The sequence below is a fragment of the Hemibagrus wyckioides genome, linkage group LG25 (genome assembly GCF_019097595.1).
Source record: "Hemibagrus wyckioides isolate EC202008001 linkage group LG25, SWU_Hwy_1.0, whole genome shotgun sequence".
Classification (NCBI taxonomy): domain Eukaryota; kingdom Metazoa; phylum Chordata; class Actinopteri; order Siluriformes; family Bagridae; genus Hemibagrus; species Hemibagrus wyckioides.
The window spans coordinates 13,517,701-13,537,875 of NC_080734.1; the positions used below are offsets into that span (position 1 = coordinate 13,517,701).

General features: G+C 38.5%; 1 protein-coding gene across 4 annotated transcripts in view; it reads left to right on the forward strand.

Moving 5' to 3' along the window:
- The window catches only part of LOC131345868 (nesprin-2), a 54,089-nt gene that overhangs the window by 11,782 nt on the left and 22,132 nt on the right, over window positions 1–20,175 (forward strand). For 2 of the 4 annotated variants that reach the window (XM_058378988.1, XM_058378990.1), the window contains exons 15-48: window positions 297–482; window positions 675–797; window positions 889–1,071; window positions 3,369–3,458; window positions 3,696–3,800; window positions 4,461–4,538; window positions 4,632–5,150; window positions 5,578–5,655; window positions 5,741–6,271; window positions 6,407–6,522; window positions 6,657–6,786; window positions 7,208–7,330; window positions 7,508–7,642; window positions 7,723–7,914; window positions 8,111–8,212; window positions 8,333–8,533; window positions 9,006–9,167; window positions 9,863–9,994; window positions 10,799–10,983; window positions 11,141–11,264; window positions 11,345–11,527; window positions 12,233–12,379; window positions 12,484–12,660; window positions 12,748–12,903; window positions 12,990–13,145; window positions 13,454–13,624; window positions 13,765–13,898; window positions 15,871–16,075; window positions 16,834–17,016; window positions 17,138–17,251; window positions 17,651–17,805; window positions 18,392–18,539; window positions 18,756–18,850; window positions 19,682–19,913. In XM_058378988.1, the coding sequence (XP_058234971.1) occupies window positions 297–482; window positions 675–797; window positions 889–1,071; window positions 3,369–3,458; window positions 3,696–3,800; window positions 4,461–4,538; window positions 4,632–5,150; window positions 5,578–5,655; window positions 5,741–6,271; window positions 6,407–6,522; window positions 6,657–6,786; window positions 7,208–7,330; window positions 7,508–7,642; window positions 7,723–7,914; window positions 8,111–8,212; window positions 8,333–8,533; window positions 9,006–9,167; window positions 9,863–9,994; window positions 10,799–10,983; window positions 11,141–11,264; window positions 11,345–11,527; window positions 12,233–12,379; window positions 12,484–12,660; window positions 12,748–12,903; window positions 12,990–13,145; window positions 13,454–13,624; window positions 13,765–13,898; window positions 15,871–16,075; window positions 16,834–17,016; window positions 17,138–17,251; window positions 17,651–17,805; window positions 18,392–18,539; window positions 18,756–18,850; window positions 19,682–19,913 (5,751 nt within the window). The remainder of the gene's footprint in view (window positions 1–296; window positions 483–674; window positions 798–888; window positions 1,072–3,368; window positions 3,459–3,695; window positions 3,801–4,460; window positions 4,539–4,631; window positions 5,151–5,577; window positions 5,656–5,740; window positions 6,272–6,406; window positions 6,523–6,656; window positions 6,787–7,207; window positions 7,331–7,507; window positions 7,643–7,722; window positions 7,915–8,110; window positions 8,213–8,332; window positions 8,534–9,005; window positions 9,168–9,862; window positions 9,995–10,798; window positions 10,984–11,140; window positions 11,265–11,344; window positions 11,528–12,232; window positions 12,380–12,483; window positions 12,661–12,747; window positions 12,904–12,989; window positions 13,146–13,453; window positions 13,625–13,764; window positions 13,899–15,870; window positions 16,076–16,833; window positions 17,017–17,137; window positions 17,252–17,650; window positions 17,806–18,391; window positions 18,540–18,755; window positions 18,851–19,681; window positions 19,914–20,175) is intronic. The other 2 variants (XM_058378989.1, XM_058378991.1) reach the window with 2 other exon arrangements.

Sequence of the window (20,175 nt, forward strand, 5' to 3'; positions counted from 1 at the left end):
AAATCTTTTGGTCAAATTTTCTGTGTATTATCTCTTCCTCTGAAACATGTGATGAGATGAAACACCAAAGGATTTGATCTAACATGCATCATTCAGGTTTTTGAACAAATTTATAAAGTCTGTGTCAGCTCAGTTGCAAATTGTCAAGATATCTGTAGGTTCATGTGAATATTTTTAAATATGGCAATCCAAAGCCAAGGAATTTTTCCTGACCATGCTTATTATTTAGGGGGAAAATAGGTGTATATATACAAATATATATACAAAGTCTAATGTTGATATTTTTTGTTTGGCAGATGGTGTTGGATGAATCAGAAGGAATACAAGGTTCTCTGGAGGCTTTTGGGCCTTCACTCCAGGAGATCTCAGCTGTATGTGACACCAGCACTTTGGAGCAGAACCTTTTGCAGATCCGCACCAGCATTAGCCACATGCAACGCAGCGTTCTGGAGCCACTTTCACAGCTCCAGCATGCAGCAGAAGTAAGCACCAGAGTCACTGGTTACACTTTGATGAAGATTTAAGACTGATTTTAACACCATACTAATATTAATATGAAGTAATTAAGACATTTCCAAGCACTTGATCATATGGCAGCAGTGCATAATATCATAAAGATACAGGTCAGAAGCTACAGGTAATGTTGATTAAATACATTTCGATTGCCTATTTAGGAGATGGATGCAATTGAAGGAGAGGTTAAAACAATGGAGAAGAGCATCGCGAAGATCAGAAGTATTTTATCTACTGTGGAGACCGAGAACATACCACCAGAGGAGCATCTTCAAAACAGACAGGCAAATCCAACCGCTGCAATAAAATAATTTAAAGCAACTGGTTAAGGAAAATGTACTCCCTACTGATGATGCTTTATATTTTGATTTACAGGTAATCCTAGAAAACCTGCAGGCCATGCAGAGGACCTTGGCTGAGATCGAGAGGTGCAGGGATAGCCTGGGTCTGCCTCGAGGAGCCGAAATCAGTCTCTCGGCCTTCCACAGAGCTGAGCAGCTTCATCCCCATGTCACTGAACTCCAGCAGCTCACTGAGGAGCAAAGCACTGCATTCAGGGTCTGTACTATTCTACACATCTCTGTATGTGATTCTTAGCAGTGGAAAAGATTATTTCTTTGGCACACTGTTGTGATTATATGAATATTACTATTAAGTTATTAACTATTAAGTATTTCAAGCATATAATGCTTTACTGCTACATGTCCTCTGAATATCAAGCACAGTCAACAGAAAAGCTTTAACCCTTTCTTTCTAACCAAAAGCATGAAACTTATTTCATTATATTATATTATATTGCCCAAAGTGGAGATCAAATCCGAGAGGTGTGTAATTACCTGGGGAGACTTTCACTGTCCCATTAGCCTGGTTAAATCAAGCCTGCAGTGTTGCTTCTTATCAAACTGTTTCTTTTTCTTAAAACCGCTGGTGGTGCTGTTGCACTCAGTTTCACAAAAAATACGAAACATTTCTCTGTAAAACATTTAATAACCGCAAATATGACAATGCAGATACCAAAAATGAAACCTTATATTGCTTTTTCATAATGCCCTAGATTGTTGTAATGCTTTTCCTTAAAATTCACTTAGCTAACAATTTTCATGCAATAACATTAGCGAATTTTCAATTTTAATGTTAACAAAATACCAAAGTAAAAAAAAGAAAAAAAGATTTGTATTGTTGTATTATATCCACCTGTACTGGATACATTTATTTTAAATCTATGACGAAAAATGACAAAAGCACAGCACTTAATTTTAATTTGATATCTTATTGAACACTGGTCAAAGTTAGAGCATGTTATTCACTCTTAATTCATAATGTTTCTTCATAATTTTGCAAATTAAGATAAAGATCATAGTCTTCTTCTTCTTCTTCTTCTTTCGGCTCTTCCCTTCAGGGGTGTCCACAGCGAATCATCTCTCTCCACCTATCCCTATCTTCTGCATCCTCAACACTTGCACCCACTAGCTTCATATCATCATTTATTACATCCATATACCTCCTCTTTGGCCTTCCTCTTTGCCTCCTTCCTGGCAGCTCCATGTCCAACATTCTCCTACCAATATACTCACTCTCCCTCCTCTGAACATGTCCAAACCATCTTAATCTGGCCTCCCTAACTCTGTCCCCCAAACGTCCAACATGAGCTGTCTGATATACTCGTTCCTAATCCTGTCCAACCTTGTCACTCCCAAAGAGAACCTCAGCATCTTAAGATAAAGATCATACTGGTTGTTATTAATTATTAACTGTTTAATTGATGGTGTGAACATTTTTAATGCAAGTTATAATTATTTATTAATGTTTTTTATGAATCCACTAATTACAGGTAACCCTTTTTACTCGTGTTTTATATTCTACTTTTAGTGTGATCTCTGTCTGACACCAGTCTGAACCTGAACAAATCACACTGCTACTGACCCATATACACAAAATAATGATGATTATGGCTAGAACCATGCCACCTTATAAAGGGTGATGTGGAACTGAAGGTTAAAAAGTGCACTGAAGTGTGTGAAAAAGAAGTGGATGGCTTTGTGCTAAAGTTGCATTATTTTTTCACTTTTTAATGCCAGTCACTTTGTGAAAATTGCAGGCTTTGTGGCTGGCCAGGCATATATCATCTTGGAAAAGAGCAACACTTCACTTAAATGTCAAGCCTGATTGATTTAAAACTTGCATGAATTTTGCACCTGACTATTAAGACTGATGCTGCATCACCACATATCAGCTCTGTGTATATACAGAATATGCACTCACATGAATGGTCTTTTATGATTGTTTATCTGTTGGCGTTAACTTAGACCTTTTAACCACATATGTCTGTCCTTGGCATTTTTATAGCTGCTGGTAATATCTGAGTCTCTTACATGAAAGCATTTTGAAAAACTCTGACCTCCAGAGATCTGTCTTGAGAGCTTTAATTATGTTTTGGGCCAATAATAAATGGGTGATTGAAGAGATTCAGTGAAGTGCATCTCTCACAGCAATGATAATTACAAAAATAGGAATTTGCTATGTAATATCTGGCAGAAACACTGTTTTGAAACATGTAAAAATTTTCTTTTAATATTAATAATGCAAACTGTCAAGTCCATTATCAACATATGGCAGAATTTCCCGTGTTTCCTCATGACCCTCCTCATGACCTTTGGTTCTGTTTGGCATGCTGGGCTGATATAATATAGAGGAAGCAAGCATCCTCTTGGGTTCAGAAGACGTTCAGTAGAAAAAATCTACAGGAAATAAGAATATTTGCTGGAGTACAAGTTTTACTTACTTATTAACATGAATGTGATTTTATCCTACTTTCCTTCAGACAATAAAACCTTGTGAGCTCTCTTTTTCCTTAGGCTGCTATTGGTCACTCCGTGGCTGTTATCTCGCCCTCTGATGGAGGAATGGTTTCCAGTCTCGCCCCTCAGTGCTCTGGGGACATGATGGTGAGTTCAGTGTCACACTGATCAATCAAATGCATTGCTAAGCACATTTCGGATATTCTCAGATGTGCTTTGAATAGGCGACTACAAATCGAGTGCAATCACAAAAACTCAGGCAGAACCATTTCTGTGAACTGACTTCAAATGATGGGATATTTTAGCTAAGGAATGAATTAAAGACAATGAGGTTGATGAAACAGTTAAACTTTGGCCACAAAAATTCTTGGAACTGTCAAACAGGTGCCTACGGAAACAGCATACTCAAAGGAAGAGGATGATGATGATTATGAGGATGAAGGCAGTCACTCTTCGTCCTCAGAGACTCTCACTTGCAGTGCTCCGGAGGTACAGGAGACATCAGTCTTTATGTTGGCTCTAGTTTCTCTGCCACACCAGAACTGCTGAAATTGCTTTTCTCTTCCACTTTTCACTAAACTTTCTAGACTGCCTATGGCTATTCAAATTTTCATCATTTCAGCTTTTTGTCTAATTACATTTTTTCCATGCTGTCTCTATGGGTACACAAATCAGATGTCCTTCACATCCTTGTCACATCCCTTGTGTTCACTTGCCGATTCTCAGACATTTTTTCATCTCTTAGGAAAAGCTTTTACAATTGAACAAATTACATTTCCTCAACTATATGATTAATGCATGATTCATCGCTAATGTACTGTTTTAAGAAAGATATTGTTAAATTACTGGAGACAGTGGAAGTGATGATACTTTTTAGAGGCATGCATGTGTTAAACTATACCTAGAGATTTCAGACTTCTTCTTTTATTACTGTTTGATTTTAATATATGCTGAGATCCAGTTTTTAAATAATACTGTATGTGTTTGTTTTCTTACATACAACAGTAATTTGCCATTCTAATTAACGCTGTCAGATTCAGCTGCTCACCTCATCTCTCTGAAGTATTCTCCAGTCTGTATTCTTCTGTTTTAATAACCTGTTTCAATTTTATTGCTTTACTTTTTTCCCCCAATTCATCCTGAATCCAGGACCAAGATGAGATTTCAGTGGGTGAAGATCCTGGAGAAACCAGTGCTGCCACTGTCGTCGAAGTGTCTATCACTAAGGTAATTTTAATAAGAATTGTGTGAATTGAATATTAGCACCTGTCTTGAAGAAATCTGGGTCTTGGTCTTAACTCCTGAAACTTCAATCTACAGGAATCTTTTACTGGAGCAAGAGAAAGACCAGTAGAGACTACATTAGAAAATGTTACTTTACCTACACCTATAATTTCAAATACAACAAACAGCAGGTCAGATGATGTTGATGGTGATACAACTCACGTGCCTGTTACAACTCCAGAGACATTATTACCTCTGACAGTCAATCCTGCTATGCAACTTAACATACTAACTAAAGAAACTGAGGAAATACTGGAGGATATTAAATATCAAGAAACAACAGCGATGCCAGAAGGAGTGACACATACAAAAGAACTAAAACCAAAGCAGATAGGGGCATCATCAGTAAAGCCTGTACCGGTTTGTACAAACGACATGGGCATAGAAGAGTCCAGCATTCAAGAAATATTAACTGATCAATTCAAAGAGTCAAGATCTGAACCTCCTGAGAAAGATCATATGACATGCTCTACAGTCAGTGAGGATCATAAGCAAGTTGAGACTAGAGCTCCTACGCAAGAAACAAAGAGTGTCTCTAAGGAGGACAAAGCACTGGTAACTATTTTATTACAATCACTATGAAGGTCTTAGTGTCTGACTTATTGTTTCAAAATATTTACATACAGTGTATTTATTGCTAAACTCCTACACATGGTCTGTGACAATTAAATACAAAGAAAATGACATAGTGGATTGCTCACTTTAATATTATTTTGGCAAAAACCTTTTTAATAGTGTTTAGTAGATAATAAGATAAATACAGCCCACTTTGTGTTTGTGCTTTTTACCTTCATTATCTGATAGTAGAGTACACACATGATAATAATTTCATTAAAAGAAAGAAAGAAAGAAAAAACACTTGGTGCTGTCAGATTCAGCTGTCCAGCTCTCCTGGCTTCCAAAGACAAGAGACAAAAGCTCTACCGTCAGCCATCCAGTCTGTTTTTAACAATCTGTCACTGTTTTATTCCATTTAAACCAGAGCCCTGATGAGACTCCAATGAATAAGGCTTCTGCTGAAATCACGGCTGACACTGTGGTCCAAGTGTCTGTCACTAAGGTACCTTCTTCTTTATATTGCATTAACGGATTATTCATTTATATTTTTTAGAGAGTCATGTGTTTTTTTAATGTTAAATTTACAGGAAACTCTTCCTAAAGAAATCTCCTCTTCTGAAAAGTCAGTGGAGTCTGTATGCTTGAAAACTGAGACTAAACGTGAAAATAGTACTGCATCTACACAAATGTTCATTGCTAAGGATGCTGTTCCTGAATCTGCCACCGTTTGTCCACCATGTCTTGATACATCAATGCCCGTAACAACTGATCCTGTTGTGCAACTTAGCATATCAACAAAAATGAAGGGTAAAGAGACTGAGGAAACACTGAAGGCAGAAGCAATGGAAAAGCCTGAAGGAGTGACACAGAATGATGCACTAAACCAAGAGCAGATAGAGGCATCTAATGTAAAGCTTGGACTAGTTAGTAAAGACAAGGACAGTGTAGGCATGGGGACTGAGTCCGACCTTCAGGAAATGTTGTCCAAGTCCAAACCTACAGAGAAAGAAACAGTGAGACAGTCTACAGTCAGTGAAGACCAACAGGGAGCTGTCTCATTCATGGCTGCTGTACCTGTATTGGAAACAAACACTACTCCTCAGGAGGATACAGCACTGGTACACTAAACTATTACACATAATATAGCTGATATTGATGTCAGCAACAGATACCGCATTGATTATAGTAGAGTACTTTAATTTGAGAAATGGTAAACATAATGTATAACTGATCTCTTTCTGCTTCTTCTACAGCAGCAGGTGCAGAAGGAGCTACAAGAGCAGAGAGATCTAATTCAAGCCATTGCTCACCACAGCAGTAGCTCTGATTTGGAGCAGGAGGACCAGACCAAGTCCCTGAAACATACAAGGTATGACCCAGATGCCATGTTTTGAAATTCCGCCACATGGTTGCTTTGCTTACTTTTCCTGTAAGCTGTAAAAATATCCATGACTGAGGAATCACGTTAACAACATTTTATGATTTGGCATCTTATAAATTTAGATCCGTTGGAGGGAGTCTATATGTTCCTGAACAAACTCCAGGGATGAAAGTGACCTGGGTCAAGCTTCTGTCCAGCCTAGACCTTCTGCTGGACTCTGTAACCACTGAGCAAGACAGAACTAAATTAGAGGTCAGTGTTAAAAACTCAAAATATGTGGAACCAGGAGTCTAGTCTTTACTGGACCCATTTGAGAGACATGAAGCAAATAGTTGTAGGTTTCTCTTCTAATAATTGCAAAAATGGATAAAAAAAAGTTTTTTCTATTATTTACTATTATTTAGCACTGACTGCATGTTGTCTGTTCTTTATGCAAATATTAATTTACATATCCTGTCCAATAAATAAAAGTTTTTTTAAGGTCTGCTTAAATTTAGGCAGCGTTGAACTAAATTTGTCCAAATAGAAAGCTGAACAAAAGTATTAATTTTACTTATTTGGACTAGGCAGACAGACTAATATGTGAAAAACCAGTCTGAGTACAGTTAACAGTTTTTTCATAAGGTAAAAGCCATTGTGTTGCGAAGCTATTATTCTGTGACTTTCTCTCCAGGTGAAAAGTGTAGGTGAGGTTAAAGTGGTTAGTGATACTGGATCCTCTATCATCCAGGAAATGCATGGGCACGTTGAGCAACTTCAGTTTATCCATCAGAAGAGACTCGCCCTGGACACTCCAGTAAGTTTGAAACTGTCCTATTGCAGAGCTAAGAGCATTAAAGATACTTACAGACATTTGGATTGGGTCTTACTTGCATACACAACACTTAGATACATACTTAATTGCATTTGTTGGATTAGATAAGTGATTATGCTCATCTGGCAGCTAAAACCTATTGCTGATTATTCCATTCAGGCTGGTATTGATGAATCTGAACTGTGTGAGGCCTTGAGTAGTCTGAGGCACACACTCACCAGAATCACACACACACTTCCGTCTACATCAAAGATGAGCAGAGAAACCAGCCAGCTCCATCTGCTCAATCTACAGGTAGCATATGTTACCACCTTAGTTAGGTATGTGTTATTAATATTTTGGTTACAGTAGTTTGACTCCACTCTTTTCCTCAGTGTCTGTCATCACAGCTGGCATCTATAAGCAGTATGATAATAAGCATGGGCCAAGAAATCACTCTCTCTGAGCTCCCAGATGCAACTTCCTGTCTGGAGCGAATCAGGTGCTGCATATCCTCCATTCAGAGATCCTTGTCATCTCAAGAGGAGCTGCTGAGTAGGCAGCTAGGTCATAGTCCACAGCTTCAGGTTTGTCCTTCACAAGCACCTCCAATGTTTTAGAGGTCTAAATGCTTCAGTATGTTGTTGTTGTTCTTCTTCTTTCGGCTGCTCACTGTTCGGGGTCGCCACAGCGGATAATTTGGTCCACATGTTTTGATCTGGTACAGGTTTTACGCCAGATTAAATGCTTCAATGTGATTAATGTTTATTCCATGTCATATAGACTGGAGAGCAGTTGCTTGAAAGTCCAGTATCTGTGTTGGAGGGTAAAGGAGCTGAGCACAGTAAATCAACCAGCTTTACTCAAGATCTGTCCAGCCTACAGGTACATTGTCGTTCTCCTTCCCACATCAGAAAGGAAAAAAACCTGTAGTGGACACTTATCCTCTCTTTAAGGTAATCATGGTATTACTGACTAGTGTGTCATCTTGTGCTATGCTTTCAGGGTGAGCAGGGCAAGGTGTGGAGTTTCATGAGAGAGGACAAGAGGACACAACAAGAGGTTTCAGCACTGCAGCGTTGCTATCAGGCTAATCTACAGGGCCTGAGGGATCTGTTGGAGCTGGGCTCTGAGCGACTTCAACACAGCCAAGTCACGCATCAGCACAGCTGCAGCCAACTCCAGAGCCTGCTCAGAGGACACAAGGTGTGCACAATCATGCATGCATGCATGAGCATCTGTCATCTTAGTAATTTTATTACAGTGTAGCCACAAAGACAAGAGAGATGGAAGACATTAGGTTCAATGTTTTTTTAAATTGTTGTCTTCATGTTATTGTCGTTCAAGCTGATGATAATTAACACTAGTATTTAATGTCTAGTATTAGTCTTTCATGTCTTGTACAGAAGATGGGCTCTAGATTTTGTCTTCTATTGTTAGTATCATTGAACGTAATTCATAACTTGTCAATGCTGCGTTTGTAGTTTTATCTATCTATCTATCTATCTATCTATCTATCTATCTATCTATCTATCTATCTATCTATCTATCTATCTATCTATCTAGACAGACAGACAGAAACAGATAGAAAGAGGAATCGATATATATAGCCTATATTTTGTTCAAATCATTCAATCGCCTTATTTATCTGACATTTAAAGTCTAAATTTTTTGACAGAGGTACTTCAAGGATTTGAGGTGGTATCATGCGATGATCCAGCATCTATCCAAGCAGATACCAGAGGAAGCACTGCAAGATCAAGAAGAAGTTCAACAGTTGGTCTCAGAGCTGGTTCAGCAGGCTTTAGTACAAGGAATTCAAATACAAGACAACTCTGAGGTAGGGATGTAACCAAACATGAATGCATTATTTAGCTTGAAAGCATATGTTCTACTTAGACACAAATACAGATATGAATATGAGACACAATTTTTCAGACAGCTTACAAGAAAAGCTTAAATAAATCTTGATAATTGATGGATTTAAGTAGAAAATTTACTCTTAAATGGCACCACAGAAAAGTGTCTGCTTTATCATAAGGAGAACGCAAGTTCTTGGTGAATCTTGATGATGCCACAGCCATCCAGGGCCGAAACCAAAGGAGAAAATTTGGCCATGCTCTTGTGGTACAAGATGGCCATACTCTCTGTAGCTTGTTTGTCATAGTGACACTAGCCAATCGTGGGAATGTGTAATCTCATATATGTGAAGAAGGCGGATAGCGTTGTATTTAATGTGAGGCAGCCAGTTTCTAAGGGATATGGTTGACTAGCTTTGTGTGTCTTGGAGGAAGCACAAGTTAGCCTTCACCCTCCCTAGTTGGTACTTGTCATATGTTAGGGGATGAGCTTGCTGGTGAGAATTGGCAAAGGACCAGTTTGTGGAGAAATAGCGGACAATACTAATTAATGTTGTTTAATAACATTGATGCAACATTTTAACTCACCTTTTAAATAATGTAAGAACATTGAAAGAACATTGAAAACTCACTTTTTGTAACAAGTGTAATTTCTGTATAAACATCCTTGCTTCAGGAGCACTCTCGATTTGAAGAGATGGGAGTGAAACTGGGGAGGCAGCTGGAAGAGCTGGAGGCAGCGATGCCCACTAATGATCTGAACTCAGAAACTGAACCACAACTACGAGACCGGCTGCAGGCCTACCAGGTAAGATCTACTCCTTAATATTTTCAAAAGAAGAATGTGCAAAATCCCATTTCTTTAATTACTGTCTGGATGAGGTCCTACAAGTGTAGATTATTCACACAAATCCCAATTTTAATAGACACAGACAACTTGATTTACCTAGTTATACTTTCCCTTTCATTTGCCTTCCCTTGATCTCTCATTATTGCATTTTTATCTGGTGATGTTCATCTCTATCTGTGCCAAACTCATTAAACTTGGTGATATGGAGGACACGAGGAGGTCCGTCCTGTTCAGACGAGTTATTTGGCACGCCCTCTGATGAACTAGTGCAAGCAGCTTTGGTAGATGAGGCATGAAGGAGATGGGGGAGAAGGGCCTTCTCTTTGTGATGGATTTATTGGATGTGGGTTGCATGGAACCCTTTTCAGCACACTCTATTCCAAATCAAATTACTTGGATAGGCTGTTGCCATGTCTGTGGAACTCCATGTTCTCCCAGCCACTTTGACTGCTCTTGTATTATTTCTTCCACCACAATTACGGAAGCTCATTTCTCAGCCCAATTGACTCATGCATAGTGGTGAGCGGTGCCTATTGGACAGCCGTAATAGATTTATGCTGAGCTTTATTCCCATTCCTCAGTCCTCAAGAGGAAGGAGTTTCTGGGGGGGTTGATGTTACCATAGCACTGAAAGGGATGCAGAGAGAAAGAAAGATTGGGGGCCAGGGCTGAGTACAGGTGATGAAAAGACCATCTTTATTTTTCTTTTTATCTTTTTTTCCTTTCTCTTTTTCTGTTCATCTCCTCACCTTTCACTGTCAGGAGTTGCAAAAGCTCCTTGAGGACAGCAGGCCACAGTTGGAGATGCTGCAAGCCCAGGCTTTGTTTCCTGAGACAGTGAACCATGCTGGTCCAATTTCAGAGCTTCAGAATAACTGGTTAGCTCTCCACAGACAGCTGGAGCAGGAGATCCAGCGCACACAGGAAATGCAAGTCAGCTATAATAGGTGTGTGTCTAATACAAAATTAATACCTGCTTAAGAGTTCTTAATCTTACTGTTTGTGGTTGCTCTGCCCTAACACAGCTGATATAATTATGAAATTTTACATTAACATATAATCTTGATTACCATGCGAATGTTTGAACACAAATATTTTCTGTAGGTTTCAATGCAGTTCTGCTGAATTGGAAGCGTGGATTGCTTCTGCACTCGCAACCGCGCAAATGTGGAACAATCTCTGTGATCCCACTCCACAGGATTCAGAATCTCTTCTGTCAAATATCATGGTGATTATAAGTCTACTTACTGTGTAAGTGAAAACAGATGGCTTCTTATCTGGGATTTAACTTTATGCTATATGTTTTAGAACTTCTTCAAGGAGCTGGAAAGCCAGTCTGTTCAGAAGGCCAATGCAGTGAGAGCAGGCACGCAGGTCCTGCAACTGTCAGACACAGAGGCTCATGAACTACGCCAACATTTGTTTCAGCTTGAGAAAGACTGGACAGAGCTCACTAATGCTGTACCCTCTGTTCAGTGCAAACTGCAGCAGGTAGGCTTCACTCACACCTTGTTTTTCTAGTCTCATGTCTGTCAGTTGTAGTAGAAATGGTATTCTGGAAGTAGGTCTGATCATAGCAGGTATATTGCTGTATTTCCAGCTTGCACTGTTAAAGCCATACGTCTGTTATAGTGTATATAATATATGAGTGATTAACATGAATAGGAATTCACATATTCATTTCTTACATTTCCTTATCTAGTCTTTCTTTATAATGATTAAACAGGTTTTCTCTTCAGTACAAGAAAACATGGAGTTATTTCTAATGGTGATATGATCATTTCTAATACGATAAATAGCTTTAATTATTCCTAAATGATAATAATGTAGCAATGTAGTGTAGTACAAAGTCTCAAGAGTCATCTTTCTTCTATGTTGATCATGCACCTCTTTGAAGGTGTATATTACACTTGAAGGGTACTTACGCAGTGAGTAATAAGCATTGCATAAATGTGTTATAAAGTGAAGAAAAGCCTTTATGACAGGCTTATGTTCAAACTATTAAAGTTGACAGAATGAAAACCAAGCTCCTTTTTAGACTGTGCCTAATAAACACTTCATAAAATATGTATGCAATGCTTATGAATGTGTTATATTCCCTACAAATGAAGTGATACCAATAATTACATTTTGTGTGCTTTTGTAAGCAATGTGCATCACACTAAGTATTTTCGTCATGCTCTGGTTCCATGCTAGCTGCTGGCAGTTCTAGGTCAGAGTAAGGTCAGGGTTTATCTGTCCTCCTGGCTGGAGCAAATGAAGACCAGACTGGAGGAGGAGAGCTCAAGAGAGCATCATGTCATGAGCTCTACCGAGCTCACCATGCTTTTGCAGAATCTGAAGGTATCACTTTATTCAGGATAGTTACCTTTACTTTAATTTAGTCTCATTTAATGGTTTAAATACAGTGTGTAAAGCCATAACTGCACTATGGTGGTATTCCTCAGGACTGTAAAGCAGAAATGACAAGCCGACAGCCATGTATAGACTTCCTCAACCACTCGATAGAAGAGACTGGCTTTGCAGATGATGCAGCTATTCGTAATGAGCGGTTGACCCTTGCAGAGCAATTGGGAGCTCTCAATCTTGATTGGATCCTCCTTCAGAGAAAGATTGACATCAAGGTATGTATAGACTGCAGTTAGTACTTGTCATTAGTTATTCTTAATATACTGTAGCTCTTAGCACAAAAGCATACTTTTTGTCTCAAGGTGCGAGAAATAGAGCACACGATGCAGGACTGTGCACAGAGAGAGGAACATCTGCAGCGTCTCCACAGCTGGATCTCAGTGCAGGAAAAGAAGATGAGAGTGCATGGGAGGCCAACTGGCAGGATACAGATACAGCAAGCTTTAAAGGAGTCTGAGGTCTACATTTCAGCGAATTGAGAAAACTACTTTTTAAAGCAATGATATGCAAACACAAAATAAACAACTTAATCATTTGTGTCCAGGAGGAGGAGGAAAAGTTCAAGCTGAAATCCAACGAGCTGCTGCACATGAGAACTCTTCACATTTTAGGGCAGAAAGATGGCCAGCACCCAGGAGATCAGGCATTCTCGTCACAGGTGGAAAGCACCAGTGAACAGTGCCAGACTCTGAGGCAACAGGTATGTCCTTATCCTACACTGCACATGGAACAGGAAGGGGGAAGGCTAACACATGTGAAACATGAAGCCCGTCAATCACAAGCCAGCCGATTTAGCAATACTTCAATATCGCACCTGTACTCTAATCATGAGTCTCATCTCAGCTCTTGTCTCTTGCAAGAAATATAGAGAACTCTGCAAAAGAAAATGTGTCATTTTGTAGGATGTCCATCAAATTTCACAGGTTGGGCTATGATCAGCAAGTGGGATGCTGAAAGAGTTAGATATTCTGCTACTGCTATCATATGACATGATCTCTCCTGCTGCAGATGAGTGCTGATCGGGCTCTTCTGGTCCGGCTGAAGGAGCAGTGGGCTCAGCTGGACGCAGGACTAAGAGATGCAGCGCTGCTTACTGTCAGCATGGCCAATAAGCTGGAATGCAGCAAGATCCCTACGTTGTCACTCCAGCAGAGCAAAGAACATGTAGATCAGCTTCAGGTAAGAACAAAATTTAAATGGGGAGTGGCTAAATCGTATCACCTAATAAAAAACTGAGCTGCAGTTTAAGGTGTGATGCTTGAGAGACTCCAAATAACCCTGTAAATATTTCTGACTTTAATGGTACGAATTATCCACAGGAGCTTCAGATGGAAGTAGAAAGATCAGAGCAGACTTGGACGAATTTGGCCAGGCTTTTATCAGACCTGAAAGACAAAATCCACCCTGGTGCTGCTGTACTTCTGTCTGATGAATTGGATCAAAGGAAAACACGGTCAGTAAGCTAATTCTACAGCACAGGTCCCTTCCTCTTTGGCCACTTTATGTAGCTTTGACGTTAACTGTACTGTATTTAAACAGTCAAAAATGTATCTGTTGCCATTTTAATAAGAATTGTTAAGAGCCAGCACATAATGCTTACCTTTACAAAAAAAAAAAACCTGTTTTCTAGTCCATTCCACTGAAGTGTCCATGCCTCAGCCAATAGGTGACACTTACAGGGTCTGTCTTATATCATTTGTGCTTAGATGGAGAGGAAAATAAAGGATCATATATAATATCTGTGCAGTAAAAACTCTACAACTCTAAAACCAAAACAAGGGCAGCTCAAGGCAAGCCTCATCTTGCCAGTATGTGGACGAAATAAATGCATTTCACTTAGAATTAATCTCTGCCCACAAACAAGAAAACAAAAGACCCACGCACACGCATAGCAATGAATTTTCTGATGAATCAAAAATTCCTTGTGCTGTAATGCTGCAAGGGAAGCATGTCCCAAGCATTACTGTTGCTCATATGACTGACAAGCACACGTCCTCTAGAATGTATTAAAAGGCATTTAGTCATCTGAAGTTGCTTTTCTGTTCTTTCCTTTCTCCTCGGCCCACTTTCACTCTGCAGAGTTTCTTGCCGCGTTGATTTATGGAACCAATGGGGGATACAGGTTCCTGGAAACAGTAAATCTGCCAGGGCTGACTCACATAGAGAACATAATATGAACCTTTGTTCATATTATGTCTCAAAAAGCTTTTAATGACTACTGTACACTTTTATGACTACAAATTATTAATATTATGGATTTTTCCACACTAAAATTGATTGTACTTTTTGCTGTTGCTTTTGGATGACTGGTTTGGTTAAACTGGTTTGGAATGCTTGAACCTTTGAAACAGAACTGTCCTCGTGTAAATTATATAACAGATTCTATGAGCACCGATTTTTTGTGTTTGAGATTGTGAGAGAGTGTGTAAATTAGTGGTTTAATGGAGTTTGTATCTGTCTTGGTATGGGTTTAGTACTCTTTATCAGTATTGGTAGTGACATGCATGCTGCATTTGGCATTTGCATGCAACTCAGAAAGGGGAAGCCGGTTTTGTTAGCAACAAGCTAGCCAGCTAACTGTGATGAGCGATCTATGTTTTCCTCCTTGAAACAGTGATGTGTATAGTCAATTTTTTCTGTTATCCATTTAATTGACATTTTCCAATTGAGATTAAAAACAGAAGAAATCTTTCTGAATACAATGCCTATATAATGCCTATACAAGATTTAACAAGAAAATGTGTCTGTTGATTGATCTAAATCAAGTAAAGTACTATATATACAGCATAACTCATTTAAAGAGGTAATTGTTTACTGACAATGTGCCATGTTATGTTGATGTCACTTGTTGAATTTTTAGAGAAAGTCCAAAGAATTTTTTAAACCTGGTTGAGGTTGGAAATTGCGAGTTACAACCTATAGTCAAGTGCAGCAGTAAAATAACAATGGATGTGTCCTAAACAGAAGGGTTTTTGCTTTCTTTTGCTTTGTTTTAAAAATTAAATAGGAACCCTGTTGCTACGCCCCAGGAAATGCTTGAAAATGGTGAAAAAACCAACCCAGACCTAGAATTGCCAACACCAAAAGCTGTGAATTCTGGCTCTGTCAATTTCTTAACCTCAAATCATTCAAGAGTTATGTGCAGAACATTTTTAATCCCACTTGTAGGGTTAGTATTTGTCCCGCCATCATTTATGTCATTTAAGCCATATTGTGGTCAACTTGCTCATGCCTGCATGAGCATAAAATAAAAATGCCCCGCTCACATGACTGTTTTGTTTGTTCTCTTTAAAAAATAGTGGACCTCCTACTGTCCTACTCTATATTTGTATCCTTTTAGTACACATTATCTGTTCGATGATGTATTCTTATGTTGTTGCATCCCTGGTGTAAAGTGAAATAGCCTGTGTGTGTTTGTGTATCAGGTGGGCGGATGTGGTGTGTGACGTCAGCTTGGAGCTGCAGAAGGCTCAGGTGGAGCTGCGTCTCTGGCAGGAGTACAGGCTGTTATATGATGGCTGCTCTGAGCGTTTGAACCATTACTGGGAGCAGTGTGAGGCATTTTTAAGCCTTCCGAAAAAACAGGAATATGACGTTGAGCTGCTTCAATGCAGGATCAACAACATCCTCGTGAGTGATTCAGAAGCATCTACACCACACCACAACAAAAGTAGTTTTTATTCTACTTAAAGACACCAGTAGGCATGATGATGGTTAAAGGAAAAAAACATGATTTACATACTTCATACTGATGACAAGATTTAGAATTATATGAAGTTAAAGATCAAAATAATATATAAATTAGTATATGTAAAGAGCAGGAGTAAGATTGAAAGAGTTTTAAGTACTTAATGGTTTTTGGGCATCCAGTGTATTAGTCTAATAAGGACTGTGGTGCTTTTGAGCCTGGAGGAACATTGAGTTCTGAGTAAGAGAATGGCGTTGCTTATAGGACTAAAAATACCTCCAGGGTCTCTAGCCCTGCTTCACAACCAGCCAGATTGAAAACAGATGCATACCTCTCTAAAAGGGAAAATTCAAAGAAGTACCCTGACTAATAGGTTTTTAAAAAAATGTATCTGGTGTGGTAAACAGGATACTCTGTAGGAATATAGTTCAGAGTAGGAGAACATTACCTGCTAAACTAGAACTAATCGAGTGGGAATTAGGATATTATTTCATTTGCACAGTTTACGCAAAGTCTCTGATATGAAAATGACTTGACCATTAGTATGAAAATGTATCACCATATTGATAGTGTAAAGCTGTGATGCTGAAGGTAAAAGGTCTATTCATTACAGCATGTGTTTGGATGTCAATTTCATATTTCTTTTTTATTAAAACATTTATTTTATTTATGCTTTATATATTATGCTTCTCTTCCCTAGGAATTGGAGGAAAAATTAGAAGCATTGCATGGAAATGCTGGAAATGTATTAGAGTCCTCTAAGCTTCTCCTGGCACAGTTAGAGCCTCAGGCAGCTACTGTGATCCAATCCGAGGCCAGGCTTCTGTCACGTGACCTTGTGCATCTGAGCCAGGCACTAGTTAAAACACGGGGACAGCTCCGGGTAACAGATTTAATTACAGTTCCACAAGTAACACAAATAATATCAGTTTGCATAACCTAGGGAATACCAAGGTAATAAAAACACTGATGAGTGTACATGTTTACATATTCATGTCCCATAGGAGGAGCTGGAAGATCGTGTCTGTTTCAGTACTGATTTGAAATCACTAATGCAGTGTCTCGAAAGATCGGAAAGTGTGTTGACGTCTCCTAATGCAAGCACTGAACACCTAAAGGTGAACCAGTTAACTCCACAGTTGTGGTGACTTTCAGTATTTACAGTTAATTATAAACTTTTTAACCTGCAGTAATTTGCTTCTATCTTTATTAACAGGTAACTATAATAAGTCCACATACATATTAAACATAGGTGTATTTAATTCAAAGATAATCGAATAATAACAGGAATAGTTGATTTCTTTTTAAAGACCAAAGATCAAAAATGCTTTTTGTTTGTAAAAAAAAGTAATTATAATAAAATTAGCAAATAAAGGTTAAGGAAACCTGTAAAATGTAAAATGTCATCCAAACGTGACATATATATTTTTTATGTGAATTATTCAGTAAAAAAAATTCTCACCTAATCCCTTCCACTATGAATTTACATTTTTCTTTCTCTCCTTGTGCTGTGTAAGCTGGCTCTTCTGGAGTTGAGTGCACGAACCCCTGACCTTGGAGCTCTGAATGAACAGAGCCTCAGATTGTCGCTTGCTGTGTCTGATGCTAATCAGCTGCAGGTCCTCAATACACAGTGGGTGCAGGTCTTCACTCAGGCCATGAACAGACACAGGTGTGTGCTGCAGAGATTATTATATATTATATGATATTTTTTATCTATTTTTTATCTGTGTACCTTTGTGAAAAATCAGTGCCAGTGATCTAATGCCAGAGATTGGTAGATGGTATCTTCACTGCCTGAGACTTACTGTTAGGTCTTTGAGAAAGGGTTTTAACTCATTTGCTTAGTTGCATGCTTGGTAATTAATTCATTCATTCATTCATTCATTCATTCATTCATTCGTCTTCATTAATGACTCTATCCTGGTCAGACTTGTGGTGGTTTAGGAGAAGACTGGACGTGAAGTGAGAAAATGGGGCATACAGACATTTTCACAGACACTCATTTACAAATAAGGGTGCAAATGTTTGTGGAAACAGAATTCCCAGTCTAAGAACATATGAAACTCTGTATAGACAGTAACCCAATCTCAGTAGTATAAAGACATTTTCTAGATGAATAAATGTAAATCTCATGTAAATGTAAATCTTGAGGTCAGCTTTGGTTTTTGCACCTTTTTATTCTGTCAAAACAGAACTGTGATTATGTGCTAACCCTTTCTTTAATGAAGTGTGTGACAAATGTTGTGTTTTTTTAGGGAAATATATAGTGCACAGTTGTGTGATCACAGCTTCCAGCAGAAGTGCCAAGCTTGGATGGATCTACTGGAGAAATTGGAATCCGGGCTCTCCAGCGACATTTCTGGAAATGAGTCTTCTGCAAGAGAACAGCTTGCTGTACACCAGGTTAGATGTGTTTTTCACTCTTTCTTCCTCCGGGCACTTTATGCTCACTTAATGTTTAAACAGCTGTCAAGTTTTACCGATGATTACTCCTTGATGTAAAATCCGGCTATGAAAGAATGTAATTATATATATATATCATCATGGCTGATTGCTAAAATCACTGAAATTTTAGTTGAACAGATCCCCGTTTAGGTTTCTGTCATTGTATTTCTACAGAAGCTGAAGATGGAAGTGCTGATTGGCCAGCAGCTCCTCGATGCTGTGGTCAGTGAGGAACTGCGGCTTTTGAATGAAAGTCAGGTAGAAGACAGGTGAGATACACTGAATGAAAATATCAGCACATTCCCTCAACCTACATCATAAATAATCATTCAGACTCATGATTATTTCCTTATTAAGGTTTAATAATTAAGAAAAACTTTTATTGTTTATAAATTAAGTCTTTTGAACAGCAGTTTTATAATCATTTATTTCTTAAAACTGGGTGCTTATCTCAGTGTACACTTTTAGTCTTATCTGATGTTGATTTCCTCAAACGAAAATGTAACAAATAATTACACCACATAAAAATACATATTCAGACAGCGAGGCAGACATGCAGCAAAATGCAAGTACACAACCAAAAAAGTGCTGAAGAGTTATGCTGAAGATCAACAACAACTGGAAAGAGGGTCTGCAATAGAGTTTTATATAGTATTAAAAAAATCATGTCCCCTATGTTCTATTTCGATGTGTTTATTTCTATCTTCATACTATAAAGAAATTGGTTTAGAATTGCTTTTAAGAAATGAAATATAAACGATCTTATAAATTACACTTGGTTGTATGTAATAACTGGGACAAAGCAACACATCTGCAAATCAGAATACTGTATGTTAGCTCTTTTAAGTGCTCCATTTATATTATGTTTTTATATATTCATATACAGTATACATATACTAAAATAAATAAGAATAACAAAAGTAGTATACAGAGCTAAAATGATTTGCCTTATGGTCCCCCTAAATGTAGCCCAGAAAATGTCTTAACACAGCCTTATGTTAACAAAACATCTATAAGTGTTTTTTCACAGGATGAAAACTGAAGACGCCACAATACTGGGATGCTAAATCAGAGATTATTTTGGTTTCTGTGATGTTCAGGAAAGGTCTAATTCTGAGGTTGACCCAGCTGAAGGAGCGATGGCAAGGAACACTGTGTAGGGTTCAGCAGCGTAGCAGGTGCCTGGAGCAGCAAACTGAACAATGGAGGCTGTATAGAACAGGACTGAAAAGACTTTGGAGACTTCTGAAGGACTTAGATCATTTATTGTCACCTGCTGGATTGGCACCATGCAGCTTTCAACAGCTTCAACAATCCATTAAGGACTATGAGGTAAGACTGCACAGGAGAGTTTTGTAGTGTGTCAGAAATCATTCTTTATATTTTAAATCTAAATTCAGAGATAAAGGTTATGTGGATTGAATGAATTGTGACCCACACTATAGCAAATTATCTTTCCAGGAAGATTTGCATCAGGTTGTCAGGGTCTATGTGACTACGTGTTTTGCAGCTGTTTTTTTTTATGTTTATTGCTCAAATAAATTGTTCCCAGCTAAAACTGAGCTATATTAAAAACACATTCTGTGGGAGCAAG